This window comes from Melopsittacus undulatus, chromosome 10 (assembly GCF_012275295.1).
Source record: "Melopsittacus undulatus isolate bMelUnd1 chromosome 10, bMelUnd1.mat.Z, whole genome shotgun sequence".
Taxonomy (NCBI): Eukaryota; Metazoa; Chordata; class Aves; order Psittaciformes; family Psittaculidae; genus Melopsittacus; species Melopsittacus undulatus.
In genome coordinates, this window is record NC_047536.1 from 31,101,392 (window position 1) to 31,122,101 (window position 20,710).

A 20,710-nucleotide genomic window follows, 5' to 3' on the forward strand; every position below is an offset into this window, starting at 1 on the left:
CAGGCAGGGCTACTGTTGCAATCTGGCTGGACAGGCAAAGGACAGAACATCCTAGAATGTAACTGTTGGTGCAAAAAGTGGCAGTGTGGTAGTGAGAGGCTTCCAGTGATTGTGTAAAATCAAGCTGTGTTAACATTAAGCCATGCATCTACTTCAGGATCCCTGCAGAAGTGAGCAAAGAGAAAGATGGGGCTGGAGTCTTTCACAGTAAACCAAAGAGTTGGTTTAGTTTGGATGGTGGTTCTGAACTTCCCAGCACATTCTTGACAACTCCCAGGAGTTGTGGGTCTCTGTCTGTGTGTGCCCACCCAGTGTGTGGTCTCGGGCAATAACAACTGGAGTTTCAGGCTGCTCAGCACAGTGTGGTGGGGAATCATGAACTGCTGTAAGGTGGAGGTGGCAGGAAAGGGCTTTGGCTCTGACCTGCCTTTGTAGCACTGCGTGCTCTGCTCCCAGCTCTGCACTCTGCTGCTCTCCCTTGGCTCTGTTGTTGTCACACTTGTGTTGCACTGAGCAGTGTGGTCACAGTGTGGCCAAGTTCATATTCTCTGTTGTGCTGCACATCTAATATTTGGCTTCTATGTTCAGTGTGTCCTTTGATATCACAGGTGTGGATTATGGTCTTCTGTCTCATACACCCTGACACTTGCATTGTTAACTTGTGCAGAAGACCCTACTTTTCATGTTGCTCAGTTCTTTGTTCTCTTGCTCTTTGGTGCCTGAGCAAGCTGTATATAGCCTTTTAAACCACCCAAAGTAAATGTCTCTCTGGTATGAAGCCTGCCAGGGCAGACAGATCGTACTGAAATCAATAGGCTGTCCTGGCATAAATTATGTTGAAGTGGTGTCCTGCTCTGTGAGCGGTGACTCACTTGTGTTGTTACACCCTTTCCCCAAGGATAAGGCATCCCTGCTACAGGGATTAGCTTGCAACCAGGCTGTATAGCAGTTGAGTCAGATCTCTTGTCATTTAATGTAATTAAGTTAGCTGTAGCAATACCTCCTCTTAACTGTCCTCATGGTTGTGACTGTTAGTAGCTGAAGTAGGAGGGAACCATCCCATGGTACCCAAGGGAGATGGCACTTAAATTCTTCCAGGTGTCTTGCAGCATAAGATACTGATGTTGCAGACTCATGGAAATTTACTGATGAAGATGGTGCAAGCTTCTCAAAGCTTGCTGCTGTATAACCTGTGAGTGTTCTGCTCCCTCTCAGAGCCTGCTCACACTCATGTTCCTATGGTTAGATAACTGGCTGTGCATCTGTTTACAAAACACTATCCAAAATAACTTGTTTCTGTTTTGTTTCCTCAGCTGTATCTGCATCTTGGTTACAGCTAGAAAAATGGAAGAACTGAATCTGTTGCTGAAATGGGGTTGAACTTTTCTTCCTATCGTTGCTTTAATGCAGAGTTGTTTTCACCATCTCAGGACTTAGGTTGGTATGAAGTGTGGCTGTCTGCTGTCATCTCATAGGCATCCTGGGTCTTCTGGATGTCTGGGGCAGTAATAGAGCAGCTTTACATCCCTGTCTGAAGATTGGATTCATTCTTGGTGTGATGACTGTGCTGAAGACGCTAGCCCTAGTACATGGGGAATGGAACTTGTGTGGGAAAGGCTGTCCTAGGCACTCTGTTTGCCTCCCTGGAAGTCAGCAAGAGGATGATCCTCATTCAGCTAGTGCTCAGATCCTCACCAGAACAGGTAGAGCAGCAGCCCCATAGTCAGTGGTGGGCGAATGGTCCACACACAGCTCTGTAAGTGGGTTACTGCAAGGCTGGAACATACCAGCCCTTCTGACTGGAGGTTAATGCTCAGTCAGAGCTGGAGCAAGCAGGAGAGCTTCCAGCTCTTCCCCAGGTTGGTGCCATTAGATGACAATAGAAATCGGATACTTGAAAATTAAACACATGTCCTTGGTCTTGTCCCACCTTTTCCCTTGCCACAGGACTGTTAATTTGTTTTCAGAAGCTCTTCTGGTTGGCTTTGGCCTTTGAAAGGCTGTTTGGACATAAAGGAGATTTTTCTCTTGCTGTCATGTAGTGACAGAGCTGAGAACACAGTTGCCTCTTTAGATATATTGAGGAGGAAAACTAATTCTCACAGTGTGCACTCAAGGTCTCCATTAACCTGTGCAATGGGAGCAGTTTCAACACCCCCTTTCTTCAGCTTCTTGACAGCGCTTTTCCCTGCTGGATCATTCTCTTACTGACAGCAGGTTCACAGCATTTCTGCTGCTTGGCTGCCAGCAGCTGCGCAGAGGAGATTTCTGGTACAGTCATCCTTGTCCACTGACCTCCATCTCAACCCTGGCTGAGATTTCTGAGCAGCTTTCTTCCCCAAGGATGGACCTTTGTGGTGTGTTGTTGCTTACTATGATCACAAAGTATCTTCAGTCAGTATCTAGTGTTTCGGTCTTAACTCTTTGGAATGGCTGAGACCCAGGAAACTTGACTGGGTATGTCTTCCTCTGAAAGTGTGGCTCTGGTACATGTACAGCCTGAGTGTTTTCCTGAAAGTGCTTTCCAGGAGAGCATAGGGATTGGGTTGGCTCCTTTCACAGTCTGGGTGTCACAGACATCAGGAGTGACCCTGAGCCATCCTCTTACAGGCAATGCTGGGACCACTGAGGTGTGTATGAGCTGAGGGTATGTGCCTGGGGGCAGGTCTGTGGTTCAGACTCAAGTGCTAAGGACAGAGCAGTCTCCATCCCAGCTGTGTCCCTCCCTTGGAGGTGCTGCTTCCTGGTGTATCTTTGCCATAATCTTGCTCTGACTGATGGAGGATCCTTCTGGCAAGTGAACCCCTGGAGCAGACACTTGGAGACCTGCTGCTGCATACGCTCTCCTTGACCCCAAACTTCCTGTGCTCCACAAATTAAATGCTGCTCTAGATTTGCATCTCTGTGATCACAGCTTTATTTTTATCTGGTGGTTCTGGTTTTGTAAGGCCACATAAGGTGAAAGCACTTGCTGGACTCACCCTTGAGCAGCTGACATGGTGCCAGTCTATGCTGGATAGCCAGCGCAGCTATGTCCTCAGCAATCCCTTAGAGCTAAACACAGCAAAGGCTGGGTTGGTGGCTGCCCTGGAAAGCACTGCAGCCAAAGATCAGTATTTCATCTGGAAGGGTAAGCTGCTGTTGCTATGAATTTCATCCTACAGCCAGTCTTGGTGTTGGACAACTGCAGGGACAAGGAGTGGCTGCTTGAATGCACTTCTGTTTCAAGCTTAAAATTGTTCCCTGGCCAAGTGTGGGGAGGTGGCCAAGAGGAGAAATACATCCAGGCTTGGGTGATCTTCAGAGAGTCTGGCTTGGATTTGCAGAGGAACATAGAGGTGGGATTTATCACTAAGGTGATAAACTTAGTGTCTGTGTGGGAGCAAGGTCAGGCCACCCCCAAGCACTGCTGCGAGGTGACTCCTTGCTCCCAGGAGCTATTTGGAATGTCTGAGCTGGTTTTGTCCAAACCCAGTTTGCCTTTGGTTGTGTGAAGTCTCTGCAAGGAACAGTTTGAACTTGTTGGCTCCATCCAGCCCTTGCAGGAAGAACTTCTGGGCCTGTATGAGTTAGAGTTGTCTTCACCTCTGTGCTCTGTCAGCTGCCTGAATGCTCGGACTGTAGGGAGGGGCTGTGGGAAAAGGGAAGAGATGGGTATGGACATGATCAGCAACAGTCCCATCACCTGCTTGCTGAAACCTGGGATCATATTCTCCAGAGGACTGGTACCTGTTTGATAGGGTTGTGACTCTGGGGACCTCTAGCAAAAAGCTCTGTCATTTGCTTTACAGAACTTTAGCTATAGTAAGCTTCTGATACGAGAAGCAGGACTCGTCCCAGTGTAGCTGTTACATTAGTTTTGGTCTGTGCCTGATGTTTTCTGTCAAACTGAGTCCAGCAGATCCTGTGTTTTTTCCGTGGCACCAGTTTAGTTACAGGTTAGATTCCTCCATAACTGACAGAAGGATTCTGTGCTTGTTTGAAGCAGGGGCTTTGCAATCAACTGATTTTCAGCACTGCTTGTTTGAGTGCAGGTGCCTCTGACAGCCCTGAGAGACTGTTGGATGTGCCAGGAGAGGAAGCTGAAAATGAGCAGGAAAAAGAAGATTGTGGATGGGCTTCTTTCAAGGCTAAACAAGCCAGTGTGGAAAGCCTGCTCATGCCATACATTTACAGCTGTCTGGATAAAGACTAGCTGGGGTGCTGTGTCTTTAGCAGTCTCTCCTGGAGGCCCATCCGGCTCCAGGAGATCAAGGAAACAGTCTTTCAGGAAGGTGACATAGCTGTGCTTCAGCAAGGAGCTCACTCCTGGTAACCTGTCTCTTGCTGGAATAACTTCAAACCAGTCTGACTCAAGATCATTCTCATCCCTTTCCTCAAGCCACTCTAAATCAGTGGTTGTTTCCTCTTGCCCACCCTGTCACACTAACCTCTTCCATTAGTGTCAGTGCTTCACCTGCTTGTTGGTATTTAGTGTTTCCAGGTGGAGTCCCGGGAGGAAGCTTCTTGGAATATCCTGCAGAACAGCTCTAGGATCTCCAGGTTTGGTTTGGGTGGTGTTTCTTTTGTAGCTGGAGCTATGTACAACTGAGAACTTGAAAGGAGCAAAGGGAGAGATCATCATTTGGAAGCAGGAATAAATAAGCAAGGTGGGAAATGAAGCCAGGAAGTCTCCTGGCACAAGCTTTCAAGGCAGGAAAATAGTTTCTTCTGCAGTTGAGCAGGTTCCTGAAAGCAGCAGGGGATGCTGCAGTGGTATTGAATGCTTTTGGTGGAGACTGGGTTTTACTGTTAACCCTGCTTGGAAGGCCAGGGGACTCATGGTGCCAGATCCTGAATTCCAAACAGCAGGACAGGTCCTGAGGGTGCTGTGGCAGACCAAATGGCATGAGAACAGTGGAACTGAGACAGTGCCTTTCATTTTGCTGCCTATAAACTGAGTCTGTTAAGTGGATGTGGTGGGGCTCTTCCCCAGCCTCTCCCTTGTGTCCCTTTTCTAGTTAATAGTCTTAGATCTTCAGAGTACCTTTATGGCAGGTTCTGCAGGCTGGAGGACCAGATGAACATGGGTGTGGGTGAACAGGTACTGCACACATGAAGCCAGACCTCCTGCTACCCATATTTGTGGCTGAAAAGTGATGGTTTGGGCTCTGAACTTTAAAGATTACAGAGACTTCAGGCCTGTGAACCAGGAACTTGGTGTTTTGGAGCCTGCAATAAAAGCAAACAGAGATGTAAAGATGATGACTTGTTGGTAGCTTGAAGCTATTTAGGTCACAGATATTAGAGCCTCAGATGTGCTTGGAGAAGACTCAGTTCCCACTTAGGATTTGTTGTGCTCTTTCATTTCAGAGCTGGAGCCTGGACAGTAGCTCCTTTGTCAGCTGGCATGCTTGATTCCTGGAATGAAGTATTCCAGAAAGTGCTGGGTTTATTCCGGAAACCCCTTCCCTTTGGAGGATGGCAGAAGGGACTATTGTTCTGCAAGTGCTTGTGATATTTGAAATTCTTGAGAAATCAGAGCTGAGCACTCTTGGCCTGTGGGAGAACAGTGTGCTCAGCATCACTGGGGACACACACTGCTCTTTGCATACCTCTGTGCTTAGCTAGTGAGGTCAGCTCGGCTTTGTGGTACCCATAGGTTCGCTCATGTGGGAGCATTCAGAAATCCAAGCAATGATAACAGCTCTGCTTTCAAAAGCTTCCTAGTATCCTACCCAAAAGGATTAGAGGGTTGGAATATTTGCTTAATTGCCTGCTCCAGCTCTAAGGACTTGCCTTGCCTCTTCAGATCAATGGGAGGTTTGCAGTGCTGCTTGTTCTGGTTGGTGCAGCACTAACCACTGTCTCAAATGTAATGCTAATGAAGGGAGGGAGCAACCTGCTGTAGCCTTTTCTGTGTGGGTTCATGTGATACTTTTTAATCTTGTAACTAATGCCATGTTAAATTGTGAATATGGATCAGCTTTCTCTAACATGCAAAGCTTGTGCCTCAGCCAACAGCCATTTCCCAGCAATTTTGACTTTGATTCTTCAGCATTAGCATAATGTTGCCACATCTTGGTTTGTACATACTTAAGGAAGGAAATAGCTTCAATTGGATTTGACTATTAAAACCTCCTCATTGTAGCTTTGAAGATGTAAATCCTGGGTGCTGGCTGCCTGACAGCAAATGTCCAAGTGGAAAGACAGTCTTGGCTAAGGGTTAGGTTCTTCTAGGCTGGATAAGCATGGGAAGATATCTGTTCAGCCTGTGCTTTCCCCATCATCCTTGCACCGAGGCCGTGTTGCATTGTCTCCTCATCTGCTGACACATGTGCTTCTCTGGCCCTGTGGGTACAGGGTGGGGTTTGTTTGTAGCTTACAAAGACTTTCTCGTCATCTGGGTGTGGAGAGGGTTTTTCATAATGTTCTGGCAAAACCACCTCTGCTGTGCCTGGTGGCATCGCTGCTGCCTCAGACAGCTGGAATATCGTCCTGTGGGTGAGTGGGAATAGCAGATGCCAGCAATTCCCTGTCTGGATCAGGTAAAATTTGGGATGCAGTAACTGGAAACTGATAAAAATCTTGATGCTGAATGAAGTGATGGAGAAATCAGTTCTTACCCTGAAGTTCATCAGCAGCAATGGTGGCGATTCCTGGATGATCTAGGTAGGCTAAAGAATCACTGCGGCTTCTGTTCTTGGGGATGAAGCAGTCCCTTAGGAGCCCCACTTATACTGGGGGAACTAGGCTATTGCTGACACCAGTACAGGCCTGTTCCTGTTATCGCAGTCTGTGTTGACAAGCTGCTGGCTGACATCAGTGTTTTCAGCACCCTCTTGGCCAGCTCTTCTGTGAACAGTGTTTTAAATGGTACACTTAAGTAATGGTAACTCATCCACGCTGCTTCCATGAGTGTCTGTTGGTGGGAACATGCCAACATTGCCTCAGCAACTGTGCAGTTTCTGCAGAAACTTCCTGCTGTTCCCCAAGCACCATAGACCCAAACTCATGTCAGTGGGCTCAGATGCCCAAAAGCTTTAGGTGTAGTTGTGCTCTACTGGAGCTCTTTGTGTTCCTGCAACTGTAGAAGGGTCTTGCGCAAGAAGTGAGATGGGTTTCTGGTGGCCTTAGAGGATGGTTCCTGGCCTGAAAGGAGGGTATGTGGGGAAGTACTACAGAATAACTGTGTCTTTTGTACCCTGCCTAATGGGCAAATTCCCCTTTCTGGAAGGGCAAGCAGTTGGGTTGTTGCCCTTTTGTGCTCAGGGTGCAGCTTCCATCCTGTACTTGAAAGCTTGCAATGTGTCTCCTTTGATACAATGTGCTCAAGTGTTTGGGAGTGACTTGGTCTTGTGCTTTAGTGGTCAGAATATCCCTAAAATAGCGAGCTCAAGCTGCTGAGCTTTGACATAGGTAAGAAGAGACTTGGTTTACCAAGTGGTGCTGCATGGTTTCTAGCCATATGGTTTTGACTGGGTGTGACTTTGTGGAGGTGTGTTCAGATTCCCTGGACTTCTGCAGTGACAGAAGCGAGTTGAAAGCATCTGCGTATGCCATCCTCTGAGTGATGTGGTGTTACAGAAAGCGATGGCAAATGGGAAGGATATTTCCTGCAGTGCATAATGAGCTGGTGGAACTCACTTCTGCAGGATATTCTAGAAACTGCTAGCTTAGAGAAAAACTAGTAAGAGCTGTCTAATTACACTAGCTTTCCTAAACACTTTGAAGATTGATGCTAATACCCTTGGTGCACTTAAAGATGGCTGTAGAAGTTGATAAGGGGAGGATTCTCAGTCATTCTTTATATGAGTGTCTCCTCTAAACACCTAACTCTGGTCCATGCCATTTGCCACTTTGCAGAGGGACACCAGGTTGGTTAACATCCACTGCTGGAGCAGGGAGAAGGAAAGCCTCCTGTGAGCTGGTGGCACTGGCTAGTTCATGTCTGATTCATACTTATGCCCTGGATTCCTGTGTATGCTGCCATTATCCTAAGTAAAACTTGCAGAGAAAGTGGCATTAGCAGAGGAGCACAGAGACTGGGCACTCTGGTGCACACGGTGGGCTTGGGTCCCTTTAGCTGTGCTGCTTCGCATCTCTGGGTGTATTAAGCTCATTGAGTGTCAGCCTTCATTAGTGAGGGTGTTGGGGGAATAAGCACAGCCTAATTCCAATACAGAGCAAAGGCACGCTGAACTGGTGAGCCATTCCCTTCATCTCCTTTGTTGAAAACTCTGTGCCACCAGTAAATAACAATAAGCTCATAGGTGAGAGGCTGGTGGGGGCCCTGTCACTGGGGATCAGGTACCCCCACCTTCAGAGCTGCAGTTCTGCTTCTCCTAGGACCACGCTCACGGCTTTTCTCCTCCCAGTGACTTCTTGAGGCAGGATGGTTGGTTCTGGGGATCTTGGTTCTTGCGAATGAATTCACATCTTGGGCAGGGAGCAGAAGGGAATGCTTCCTTAACAGCACTGTGCTGGACTGGAGCCCTGCCTGAGTCCCACAGGACAGATGGACAGCTTGCTGGATGCACAGCTGTGGAGCGGGGTGGAGTTGCCTCCAATGTGCTTTAAAACCTGTGCTGAAAATGACTTTGGACAGGGTGGGATACAAATAGAAGCCCCAGTAATAGTTGCTGCAGAGGGGTTTGGGTGTGTCTGTGGCTGGTGTTGTCTGTTCTATCTGTTAGGTCCTTACTGTAAGGCTGAATCTGTGCTGCAATGGGGAGATGAGCACACCAGAATGCCAGCAGTGCAAGATAAACCACAGCATTCTTGGGTGGTATCATCTGATGCCTCTTAAATTTGTGACCTTCTACAAGTGGCCTTCCCAGTGAATAGTTTTCAGTGTATAAGTACTTAAAATTTCTCTGCTCAAACATTGCTTGGAATTACAAATCAGAGTATCTCCAAGAAGCTCAAACTTCTGGGACATTGAAAAATACAAAGTCCCTTGTGTGAAGAGATCCCAAAACTCAGGTTTTCCTTCACTGGTTACAGGTTTCTGCTCACACCCAATGTACAGATATGGGTCTCTAATGAGAAGTCCTGAGCTGCTGCCCTTGCCTGCCCTGTGCAGTCCACCCAGCACAGTTACTCAATGCTGTTAGTTAATGCCGCAGGTCACCCTGAAGGCATCTCAGTCATGGGTGACCAGAGAGCACAAATGGTGGTGGTGCTTGGGAGGAGCACCTGGCCCGTGCTCTGTGTGGCTTATACACAAGCCAGGCTATGCTTCTCAGCTCTGTGATTATACACAAACAGCAGGTACAGTAAGCAGACCTGAGGGCTATGGGGAGCTGGTGAAGTGCTAAAATGTTTCTCCTGTTATCTGAGAGCTTCAGAAGGGTTTTGCTGGGCTGGCTGCTCTGTAGGTCTCTATGGAGGCAGTGCACAGATTGGGCTGTAAGGTGGGTGAGCTGCTCACTCTGGGATGCTGCTGGCATAGGCTGGAGCTCAGTGGAATAAGGACTATGGCAGGAGGGTCCCCAGCTTAGTCAGTAACGTATATCCCTGTTAGGTACCTCTTTGTGTAGTATCAAGGTGAGGTTTTTCCTTTTCAAAGATGAGTGCTACTAAGATTTATGAAGGGAAGGTGCTCAGGGAGTGTGGGTATTTATAGCATTTCCATGAACAGTCTCTTGAAATGCAGTCATGTAACGTGGCTTTCCAGGAGTGTGGTTTTGTTTAAGCAGTGTAAGACTACGTCTAAAATTGCTTTAGTGCTCTGAAGACATTAATCCTTTCAGAGCAGGAGGTGGCATCTTCACAAGGATTCCCCATCTTTGTCTAGATGGAAATAGGTACTTCTTGACTAATAAAATTCAGGTAGGTTTCTCATCTGTGCCTCTAATGCAGGAATTGACCTTCAATCTGCAGAATGCTCAGACAGCTTCTAAATAGGCCATATACAGATTCGAGGAGGCCTGTCTGTTTGGCCATGGCCATGAAGGCTGGAAACCTGCTTTAGCAGAAAAATAAGGTTGGAAGTGATTGCTGTGAACTCATAAAAATCAGTGAGTATCTGTGTTGTCTTCAGTGGGAACTATAACTGTGGATTACTTACTTGGACTCTACAAATAAAGCATTCCATGATTTGTTATAATTCCAACCTTGAAGTGTTCTTTGAGTTGATGAAAATCAGAGGTCAGGCTGCTTGGAATGTGGCTGTTCCAGTTCCCTTTGCTCTGAAAACTGCTCTAAATGCACCTCCTTCCATGAGACCCTGGGGTAAACATGGGCCCAAAATCTCTGAGGGGATAATGCCAATGACAGTGCAAGATTACTGGGTTGTTCCACTTGACAAATGAGGCTGCCTTGTAATAGGAGAGACTATTTCAGAGCATGTTGCTTTATGCATGAGGAAACATCATTTGTTCAGCTCTTCCTAGGGAGAAAGGAGGGATGCAGGGAAGTGACAGCAGTCTGAGCCCTGCTAATGTGTTTGAGAGCAGCCTGACTCGCCTTCACAACTGACTGTGGCTTGGAGCCTTTGAGGTAATTTAACCAGAGTAAGGATGGCTTCAATAGGTCCTTGAAGTCACTGGAATGATTAGAAATATCCCCAGGCTCTCCTGAGTCAGCAACAGCAACAAAATAACTGGGCACTTCATGCTAGACACACACTTGAGGGCAATTATGATATTTAAATCTAAACCCAAATACTTTGGCTCTGATCTTGCTGGTGCTGGCAGGCAGTGAGGTCAGCACAGTCTCACAGTGTTTGAACAGAGGCCTCCTAAGGTGACACTGGATTTAATATCCTTTTATGACTCCTACATTTAGGCTTTCAAGAAGCAAATGCCTGGCTCTTGGGAAGCAGAGGGAGAGGATCACAGCAGGCCCAGGACGCAGGAGGGCTCTCCAGGCTAATGCTGAAACACAGCTCCTCTGCTGGGGCTACACCAGTGGGTACTGCCTAAGCCCTGGAGAGCAGCCGTGCAAGATGCTAATGTGGAAGCATGTTGCTTTCTAAAAGTAATTATGCAAGGAAGACTATAAACAGACATCCCTGCCTCAAAAATCAATCATCCCCAGCACAGCTGTGAATTCTAACAGCTTGCTTAAATAAGCCTTGGAAGATCCTATGAGCAGGAAGAGTCTAGTGCTGCAAAGCTGGAAGCTGAAGTGAAACTTCCATATTGTGTTGTTGCTCTGCACCTTTGTGGAGTGTGGCTGATGTGCACAAGTGACCTTAGCTGATGGTGCTGAGGTGTGTACCTGCTCCAGTGCCCCTGTGGGTTATGTTCCACATCATAGCACAAGCTGACTTTAAAATATAATAGGCAATGACCTGCAGCAGCTCCAGAGCAGGTCCGTGCCCTGTTGAGCTGTAGCCCATTGGAGGGGGTAAGTCAGCAACTGGAGCACTCCAAACTGGTGGCATTGACCTCTGAGCCATGAGGGCACGCTGCCTGCTCCAATGGCCCAGAAGCATCTGTCCTACAGGAATACCAGGATGCTCTTGGCTACCTCAGTACCTTGTCTTTTCCCACAGATATGCGAAACACTGAAACTTAGGTCAGAGTTGTGTTGAGGGAGAAGGGCAGAGTGCTCAAGGTGAGCTTACTCTGACTTTCGCTTTTGAAACCCATTGTAAGATGTGGCTTTTGGGTTTGCTGTGCAGTCAGAAGTCCTTGTTTATGGCTACAGAAGGCTTCAGTGGGATTAATTTGCAAATGCACTGATTAAAGCATCCCCAGTTCTTCAAGGCTTACGATCTTTGTTTCAATTGCAGTGTTTCCTGTAGCCACAGACTTGTTTTTACAGCTTCCATAGTCAACCCTTTAACCACATGTACGTTAACAGGAGCAATTTTTTGTTGGTACTCTATAATTTCCTTCTAGCAAAATGTGTGATGCTCTTCAGCTGAGCTGGATGGCATAAAGGGGTCCACAGGAACAAGACAGGGATGCTGCAGTTTCCCTCTGTATATAGAGCAGGACAAACACTATTCATACTGTCGTTTGGTATGTGGAAGGATGAATTTGGATCTAGTTTATCAACCCTGAACACCACTGATTGTCCCCAGGAAACTGCTGCCTTTCTGTGCTCATGTGCTGCCCTCCCCTTGTTTTGCCTGGCTGCAGTGTTCAATATTAGACAGCAATTGATTTCCTTTCCCCAATTACAGTGCTGTGGATGTAAACAGCAGCTGGGAAATCTGAGCTGTGCTCCTGTTAAACACGCCAGCACCACCACTGCACCCCTCCAGCACCTGGGTTCTGGGTGCTGTGATATGACAGAGGCTCGCTGTTAGGTGGGGGGGGTCCCGGGCAGCTGGCATTCCAAGTGCTCTCCATGGGGAAGAACAGCGGCTGTGTGGACTGGGAGACAAGGTATTTAATTGTAAGGATATGTTTTCTCCGCTGACAATCAGGGTGGCTCTTGCTTGTTGTAGATAATAGCCCCTTGGTACGGTAAGGCAAGGCATCAGCATGAGTGTTGTGTGTTTTGGTGGTGTAGCCATGGCTTGTCAAGGGTTGCTCTGTTCAGGCTGTTCCTGCACTGCACTGTACAAGACAGGGCTTAAGACTTGGCCACTTCAGAAGTTGCCATAGCTGTGGCAATGAGAGGGAGTTATTGAGAGAGCCCTGGTAACAGTGACTGTGGGCACTGCTCATCCATGGGGTGCTTGGTGGCTGTTCACTTGGAATGCCATCAGAGGACATATTTTCCTTTAATGCATAGCAGCAGGGCTTTAAGATAGTTTGCAAACATTTGTTCCATCAGCATCTAACAAACTTTATGGCTTCTTTCCATTTTTATAGGAAAAACCACCACCCTGCTCCAGACACTGAAACTTGTCAACTGATGGGACAAAGAGCTGAGACACTTGGCTGTGTTAGGACACTAAAACATAGGGTTTAGCCAAAGAAAATTTCCCCACCGTGGAGGCTTACACCTGCCAAACTCTGTAGCATTCTTAGGAGGCTTTTCTATTCCTTTTCTCCATTTCCAGCCTTTCACACATCATGGTTTTCCTTTTAACTTCTTTTGCAAGCTAGCTCTGGCTCTGCCTTCTGCTTCCCCTTATGCTTTGGTTTGGGTTACCAGTGTGAGCTGCTGGCTGTAGGCTGTTTCTGCATTTCTGCCTCCAGCTTCTGCTTGGAGGCTCCTCTTGGATGTTGTGACTGACCTGCTTTTTCTTTCTCTCTTGCTGTATCTCTTTTTCTCTCCCCAATCTGTCTTTTGCATTCTCTGTTCTCCCCACCTCCATTCCTGCAGGTTCATCATGCCTAGTGGCATATAAAAAGACTCCACCTCCTGTCCCACCGCGGACCACATCAAAGCCGTTCATCTCTGTCACTGTGCAGAGCAGCACTGAATCGGCGCAGGACACCTACCTGGACAGCCAGGACCACAAGAGCGAGGTGACCAGCCAGTCAGGACTCAGCAATTCCTCAGACAGCTTGGACAGCACCAGGACACCCAGTGTGACAAGGGGGAGCGTTGTGACCCCAGCAAGGGACACTCCCGAGTTACCTCAGAAAAATGCAACTTTGAAAAGTGACAAAGGGACTCTGACCAACGAGGAGCCTAAAGTGGAGAATATCCCCAAAAGAAAGCTGTCGTCTATAGGAATACAAGTATGGAATAGTTTGTTTTCCTTTGTCCTAAGGAATGTCCTTAACCCATCCATTTAGCGTGTGCATTTTGTGTGACCAGGTGTGCAGCTGAACTCAGAGTAGCGACAGAAACTAACTGCCTTGTCAAACTAACTTCCTGTGTTCCTGGGGTGAAATACAATAGAGGCTTTCCATAACAGACCAGAAAGAACTGGATTTCTTTTAGTATGAAATGTCTCATAAGGCAGTGGGACTCTGTTAGCTGGGTGAGTCCCTCTAAAGAGGCCTTTTGCTGCTTCTGTGGCTGCGCTCTGTACTTAACATCAGTCTGCTCCTTGTCCATCACTGTTCTAGGGACAACTCTTTTCTGAGAGGTGGGCCCTTCTACTTGACATCCACGTAACATGGGCTGCTGCAGTGCAAAATGGTCCTAGGACTGCAGGCAGGAGGGAGCAATTCCTTGCTGCTCAATTCCCAGCAGGTTGCTGCTTCTCTTGTTGGAAGCCTTTAACTGTGGAAGTGAGCTGTTGATCACATAGTCAAATGAGAGCCCATCGAGTAAATCTGTGCCTTACTCAACAAACTTCAGTCATCTGTGATTGTCCACTCTCCCTGTGGACAGATTTCCCAGTTACAGATGGCTGCTGTGAGCACTTGGGCAAATCCAAATGTGGGTTCTGGGCTCTGAGCCACCACATGTGTTTATGCTGAATAAGTTCTCCATTGGCTTTACTATAAGGCTAGCTGGCCAGCTGGATACATGCGCTAGTGAAGGCTTTTCTGCAGGACTAGTGGGACAAAATACATGCTAAAAGGGCAGCTGTGCAAGAGAGCTCACATTGGAGAGGCTGACTGCCTTCCTGTCTGCTTCCTTTTCTGAGCTGGTTCCCCAGCCACCTGCCCCACAGCCTGGGTTTCCTTCCTAAACCCTTCTAATCCTCTTATCCAGAGCTGTGAAGGGTGTCAGTCCCTGGGACAGAGGTAGCTGGGCTTTGCTGTCAGTCTCAATCAGATCACTGCCCTCTCTTGAGTCCCTTGGCCTTTGCCTATGTCAGATACCTGTACAGTTGGCCCATCAGGAACAAGGGACATGCAGCCCATCCCCAGTGTGCCCCAGCTGAGCAAACAGCAGTGGGTGGCAGAGCTGAGGGCTATAGAGCAGGTACCTGGCAGGACTGATGCTCAAGTGGAGGCCAACCTGAGCAGTAGCCTTGTGCCTCTCCTTAGAGACCCCTCCAGTTGGTGTGTAGTGTCAGCATGCTGTGTGTGTGTGTGCAGCACTCCTGGTCTACTAATGTGAATTCCAGCAGCAAGTTCTTGTGTCTGTTTTTGTCTGTATTTTTCTTGTTCAATAAGGTTGACTGCCTTCAGCCAGTGGCAAAAGAGGAGCCTCCTCCACCAGCCACCAAATTCCAGTCCATCGGGGTACAGGTAGAGGACGAGTGGCGGTAAGTGAAAGGCGCAAGCTTTTGTAGTTTCCTTTCTTTTCAATTGTGCTCCCCCCACTTTTGCTTAGACCTTCTCCCCTTCTTTGTTCCAATATGAGTGGTGTTGAATGGGGGCCCACGGAGAGCTCTTCCTCCACAGCACACAGCACTTGTTCTGTAAACAGCCAAATCAATGGGAGTTTGAAATTTCAAATGCAAGTACACGATGTAATTACAGATGTGCGTCAGTCCTCTCAGCTGAATGCCTATTGCAGTAAGCAGGCAACCTTATAATTTTGTCTGTCTGAATGTGTGGTGTGTGTTTGTGTGTGAGGAGGGGCAGGGTGGGCAGGGTGAGGCTCAGCTGCAGGCATAATAAACAAGTGCATTTCACTGTCAGTGTGTGTGAGGCCAGCCAGGGTGAGTTCTGCTCTGTAATGTTTGGTTTTGATCTCTCTAGAAACAGCCACTCTCGCAGCATGTCCACCAAACAGGACACAGACTCTGACACACAGGAACCTAATAACTCTAGCTGTAAATCATCTGAGAGAAGCCTTGCTGAGTGCCCCCAACACAACAACTCCGTTGGTGGTGATGCCACTACCAGGCAACCAGCCAAGCCCTCACAGATTAAGAGAAACCTCTCCTATGGAGAAAACAATGACCCAGCCCTGGAGCCTTCCTCTCTCCCTCCTCCTGACCCCTGGCTCGAGACGTCCTCCACCTCACCATCAGAACCCACACAGCCAGGAGCCTGCCGGCGGGATGGATACTGGTTTCTGAAGCTGCTGCAGGCGGAAACAGAGCGGTTAGAAGGCTGGTGCCGCCAGATGGACCAGGAGACCAAAGAGAACAATCTCTCTGAAGAAGGTAGGTGGTGTCAGCCCTTGGACACCAGATGGGAGCAGCCCAGCAGCTCCTCCTCTGGAGCTGTAACTGAGTACTGGATCAGCTTTCTGCAGTTACATTGATGATAACCCACAGAGAACATGGAGATAAATGTGGGATAAGGAATACTTTGGGAAGGGTAAGGTAACTTTCTCTAACAAATGGGGTAAGAAATAGTACTGTGATGCAGTATGCAAGATGTGCAGGGCATGGTGCAGTGTCTGTCTATTCAAAACTGCTAAAAGCTTAAATGGATTGCTTTTCAGGGAGGCTGTGGGATCCTTCTCTCTGCATAACCCATGATACTGCAGTGGGCAGCTAAAAACTTAGTTGGCAGTGGGCAGAATGAGTGTGAGCTTGCTTGATCTGTTGAATCAGTGGACTTGTCTTCACAGCAAAGAGGAGGCTTCTTCATAGAGGAAAGCTTTGCTGACTTTGTGCCAAATACACAGAAAGCACATGTACAGGGAACACAAGGCCACTTGATCGTATAGGGTTCAGTCCCATTTGGGTTTGTTACCCTATTTTCAAATGAGTTTGCAAAACCTGTGCTTCTTGCAGTGAAAACCATGCCCGTGGTGTACAGAGTGCCAGAAGGGGCTGACTAGGCTGCAGAGGGCAGGATCTTTGTTTAGAGTCTGCTTGATTTATTTTCTTGACACCTTAGAAAGGTGAAATAATGGTGAGGCTCAGTTATAGCTCCCTCCCACTGCTGGGGAGGGCTTGGGGAACTAATCTCTAATCCTATTGCCCTAAGATGCTGAACTGGCTGCCAACGTGGACAGGCAGTACCAAGGCTTTCCCTGCATCGGGGATGCCCTTGTTTTGCCTGTGGCAAGAGTGCTTTGGCAAGAAAAGGCACCAAGACCAGTGTGGTGTTATATCTGTGACCTTAAGAGCAATCTCAGAGTAGATTCTGTAACTGTGAAGTTGGTGGGTATGGAGGAGCCTGGCTTGGACTTGTCCCACCAAGATCTAGAAACATTCAGTACTGATTCAGTTAGGTGCAACAACAGACCAGGGAGGAGGAGCTGATTCATCCCTGTTTGTGGTGCAGTTTCATACACTGTGGGTCTCTCAACCATGCCCTTGGAAGGGAAAAGCCCATACCATGTTCTCCATTAATGAGCAGAGGAATGTTGCCATGCCCAGAGGCTTCTTGGAAAACCCACTAAGAGCAGTGTAAAGGCCTGGATATTAAAAGCCCTAAGCCTGCCAGTGTTTTCATCCCTGCTGGTAAATGGAGGTTGGAGACAGATCCTCCTGTCCCTTGCTACTTTGACCTCATGCATTGAGTGCAAGAGCAGGTTGTACAGAGCTGCTCTCTGGGTTGTGCTAATGGCTTGTCTGATGGGATGACGGCAGTTCAGGGTACATTCTGCCCATTCCAATACAGTGTTTTCAGGCTGGCCTGCTTTTGACCTGCTCTAGAAGGAGCAGTAATAGATGACAAAGACTTAAATTGCTTCAGTACATCTTCTTTCCTTGAGAGCAGTCACTTCCTTGGGGATCACTGAAACTCCTAATGATTCAAAAGTGTTTCTTTATTCCAGAAACACTTGAGTTCATTGCAGCATTTAATAGTTTGTTCTTGGTTTTTCTCCCTTGCAGTCTTAGGCAAAGTCCTGAGTGCAGTGGGCAGTGCACAGTTACTAATGTCACAGAAATTCCAGCAATTCCATGGTCTCTGTGAACAAAACTTGGTGAGTCTGGATCTGTTTCTCCTAGTTTTTGAGAGGGGGATGTATCTGTTTCAACAGCATAACACAAACATATCTGGTATTAACAGGCTGCTATCACTGTAAAACCAGAGCTGTTACCTACAGCCTGACCACCATGCCATGCTGGATGAATGCTGATTTAAGCCAGCAGCTGAGCAGTAGGAGGCTGTCACCTCACCCTCTTCTGCACAGACAATTGCTGGGCTGTGCTGTGCTCAGGGAGGAGTGTTTGCAATTCCTTTGGGTGCTTACATGAGCACTGGGGAATTCTCTTGAGCTGCTGCTCAGGGCATGCTGAATACACCAAGTCTCTGGGTCTGAATTGTCAGCTGGCCACCCTGCTGTTTGTCCTGGAAACAGCTACTTGTTACTCCTAAAGGGCTTTTTTGAGGGGTATCACTGAGGTTTTGCCAAATGGGGGGGGAATGTTTGAAAGTCTGTCCTCCTCCACACATGCTTGTTTTGCATGTTGCTTACATGTACAGTAAAACTGTCCCAACAGGACTGTCCTTCTGGGGTCCCAAAGCACTGTTTGGGTTGGGTCTCTTTGAATGTAGTGCAAGGCTTTGCCTTGCTGAGAGCTGCACAGGGCTAATGTGGGAGTAGATAGGAATCTGTGTCCTGGTGTTTTCCCCCCAGCCTTTATTGTGATACACAGATTGTGCAGACTTCCTCAGAGGTGAATTCCCCTTTACATGCAAAGAACACAGAGGAACTTGGGGAGGAGGAGGAGAGGTGAAGTGCTGAGCATCTGTGTGCTGAGCTCTGGCTCATCACAGCTGAGGGATTAGCAGCAGCACCGCTACCTGCCAGGCTCTCAGCAGAGTTTTGGGCTGAGAGCACCCTTTGACCCTTGGTGCTGAGTTGCTCACACCTGATCCCATGGTTTCCTGAGATGATTCAGGCATAGGATGGCAGTTCAGATGTCCCAGAACTCAGAAGAATCTATTCATGAAAGAAACTTAAGTTACTTAAAGTTTTCAGCCTAGCCTCAGAAATACCAATGTTTTCAGACTATTTTATGGGGAATATAGCAAAGTAATTTCACTCATGAAAGCTGTGGCTTCTTTCAGTCACTGTACCCTAACATGCCAGTTCTCAGGTGTTCGAGCTCTGCTTTGCATCATGTTGTGCTCGCTTCCATTGTTACCACCCTGAAATCAGGATCTCTCTGTAAGAAACCAGTGTTCTAGCTCTGAATCACATCCTGGGGACCCTCAGTTGGAGAACATTTCTGAAAGGGCTTTTTATGCATTCCCTTGTAGAACCCTAATGCCAATCCCAGACCCACAGCCCAGGACCTAGCTGGGTTTTGGGATCTCCTCCAGTTGTCCATTGAAGACATCAGCATGAAGTTTGATGAGCTGTACCACCTGAAAGCAAATAGCTGGCAATTGGCAGAGACACCGGAGAGAAAGGTGAGTGTGGGGCAATTGAGGCTGGCCCCAGCACCTTGCAGGCGTTTGGGTACATGAGGTCTATTTCTGTCTGCAAACAGAAGATCTCTAGGGCTTTTACCTCCTTGCCCTTGTGCAGTGTAATCTCACAGCCTTGCAATGTACTGAGACCATTCCTCTTGAGTAATAGTGGAAACAATTTTGTACAAGGGGAAAAAAGTGCTATATAGGAGAGAGAGAGCAGAGTGATGAGTGGTGGTGTGTGCTTAAAGCAGGGGTGCAGAGGCCTCTAGTGTTACAAGCACTGTATGGAGAGGTTTGAACTATTCCTGCTGTTGGAGTAGTCTAAAAAACACCTACTGGAACCTTTTGAAAATGCAGCACAGGCTGTGTCCAGGCTGCCTGCCTGGACAGGAGAGGAGGCAGGAGGACTGTGGCTCTGGGCAGGGTGGCATGTTAAAGTTGAGTTCAGTTTTCATGTGCTCTGACCTGCAGCTGGGCCAGACTGACTCTGCAAACCCTAGTCCACTTCACCAAAGGCCTGTGTACCATGTAATGCAAAACATCACATTTTTAGCCATTGGAAAAGCTCATTTTGAGTGCTTTGGTCAAGAGCTGCTCCTGCTTCTTTCGCCTGACACTTGATCTCATTGCTTAGTCCTTCATGCCACGAGTCCCCACTTCATCAGAGCAAGTTTCACTATGTGCATTTTGATGCTTGGGTTTTTCCTTACTGTCTCCCTAAAGGAAGAGAAGAAACCACCCCCTCCAGTGCCAAAGAAGCCAGCCAAGTCCAAATCCCAGCTGAACCGGGACAAAGCCTCTGATTCAGACAAGCAGCGCCAGGAAGCTCGCAAGCGTCTCATGGCAGCCAAGCGAGCGGCCTCTGTGCGGCAGAACTCGGCCACGGAGAGCGCGGACAGCATCGAGATCTACGTCCCCGAGGCCCAGACCCGCCTTTGAGCCCAGGGGCAGAGGAAGGAACCGCGTGGTTTTTATAAGTCATTAAAAAGGCAACAAAAAAAACACAAAAGGTTCTCTTAGACTAGTGTGGTTTCTTGAGTCTGGAGACAATGAGCCATGCTCGCAAAGGGCTCCCCAGTTGGCTTTGGTTTTTGGTTTTTTTTTTCTCTCAGCTTTAAGTAATGAAGATTTTAAAAAAAACAAACAAAACAACAAAAAAAAGGAATTCTCCCTTGTTTTCTCCCTGGCTGTGGTGTTGCTGAAGGGACTGAACAGACTCCTGGAAACTCCGACCCCTCGACTTGGACCTTCAGTCTTTTTACTTGTTCTATCTAATGAGAATTATTAGCTTGTTTACAAGAAGAGGACAAGACAACATGAAGCCTTGAGCACTTGCCATGCTGTGTTCTTCCTCCTCCTCGGTTCTGTTCTTCCTTCTCATCCTTTTAGTTTTACCTGCTCCAGCTTCCTTTCTCCCACCCCTGTGCATGGCTTTGTTTAACCGTGTTAGAAACAACCTCTCTTCCACCGAGCTCCCGAAGAGAACACCCATTCAGTGTGTACTACTGTTGCACTCTGCTAGCAAGCAGCCTTTCTTGGGGTGGGGGGGGGGTGCTTTGTTTTCCTTTTGGTGGGGGATATTGGGGTGGGGGGAGGACGGGGTGGGCAGGGACAGGGCAATGGGTTTGTATTCCTCTTGTTTGATTGACGTTGTGAGGATGACAGGGTCTGTAGAATGTAATTGCAGAGTTGTTGAAATG

General features: G+C 47.9%; 1 protein-coding gene across 3 annotated transcripts in view; it reads left to right on the forward strand.

Moving 5' to 3' along the window:
- The window catches only part of DLGAP4 (DLG associated protein 4), a 50,753-nt gene extending 30,594 nt beyond the window's left edge, over nucleotides 1-20,159 (forward strand). For 2 of the 3 annotated variants that reach the window (XM_034066624.1, XM_031047036.2), the window contains exons 2-7: nucleotides 12,756-13,574; nucleotides 14,910-15,001; nucleotides 15,441-15,850; nucleotides 17,480-17,571; nucleotides 18,855-19,007; nucleotides 19,734-20,159. In XM_034066624.1, coding sequence (XP_033922515.1) covers nucleotides 15,460-15,850; nucleotides 17,480-17,571; nucleotides 18,855-19,007; nucleotides 19,734-19,949 — 852 coding nt within the window. In that variant the 5' untranslated portion in view covers nucleotides 12,756-13,574; nucleotides 14,910-15,001; nucleotides 15,441-15,459 and the 3' untranslated portion in view covers nucleotides 19,950-20,159. The remainder of the gene's footprint in view (nucleotides 1-12,755; nucleotides 13,575-14,909; nucleotides 15,002-15,440; nucleotides 15,851-17,479; nucleotides 17,572-18,854; nucleotides 19,008-19,733) is intronic. The other variant, XM_031047035.2, reaches the window with a different exon arrangement.
- The last annotated feature ends 551 nt before the right edge of the window (nucleotides 20,160-20,710 follow it).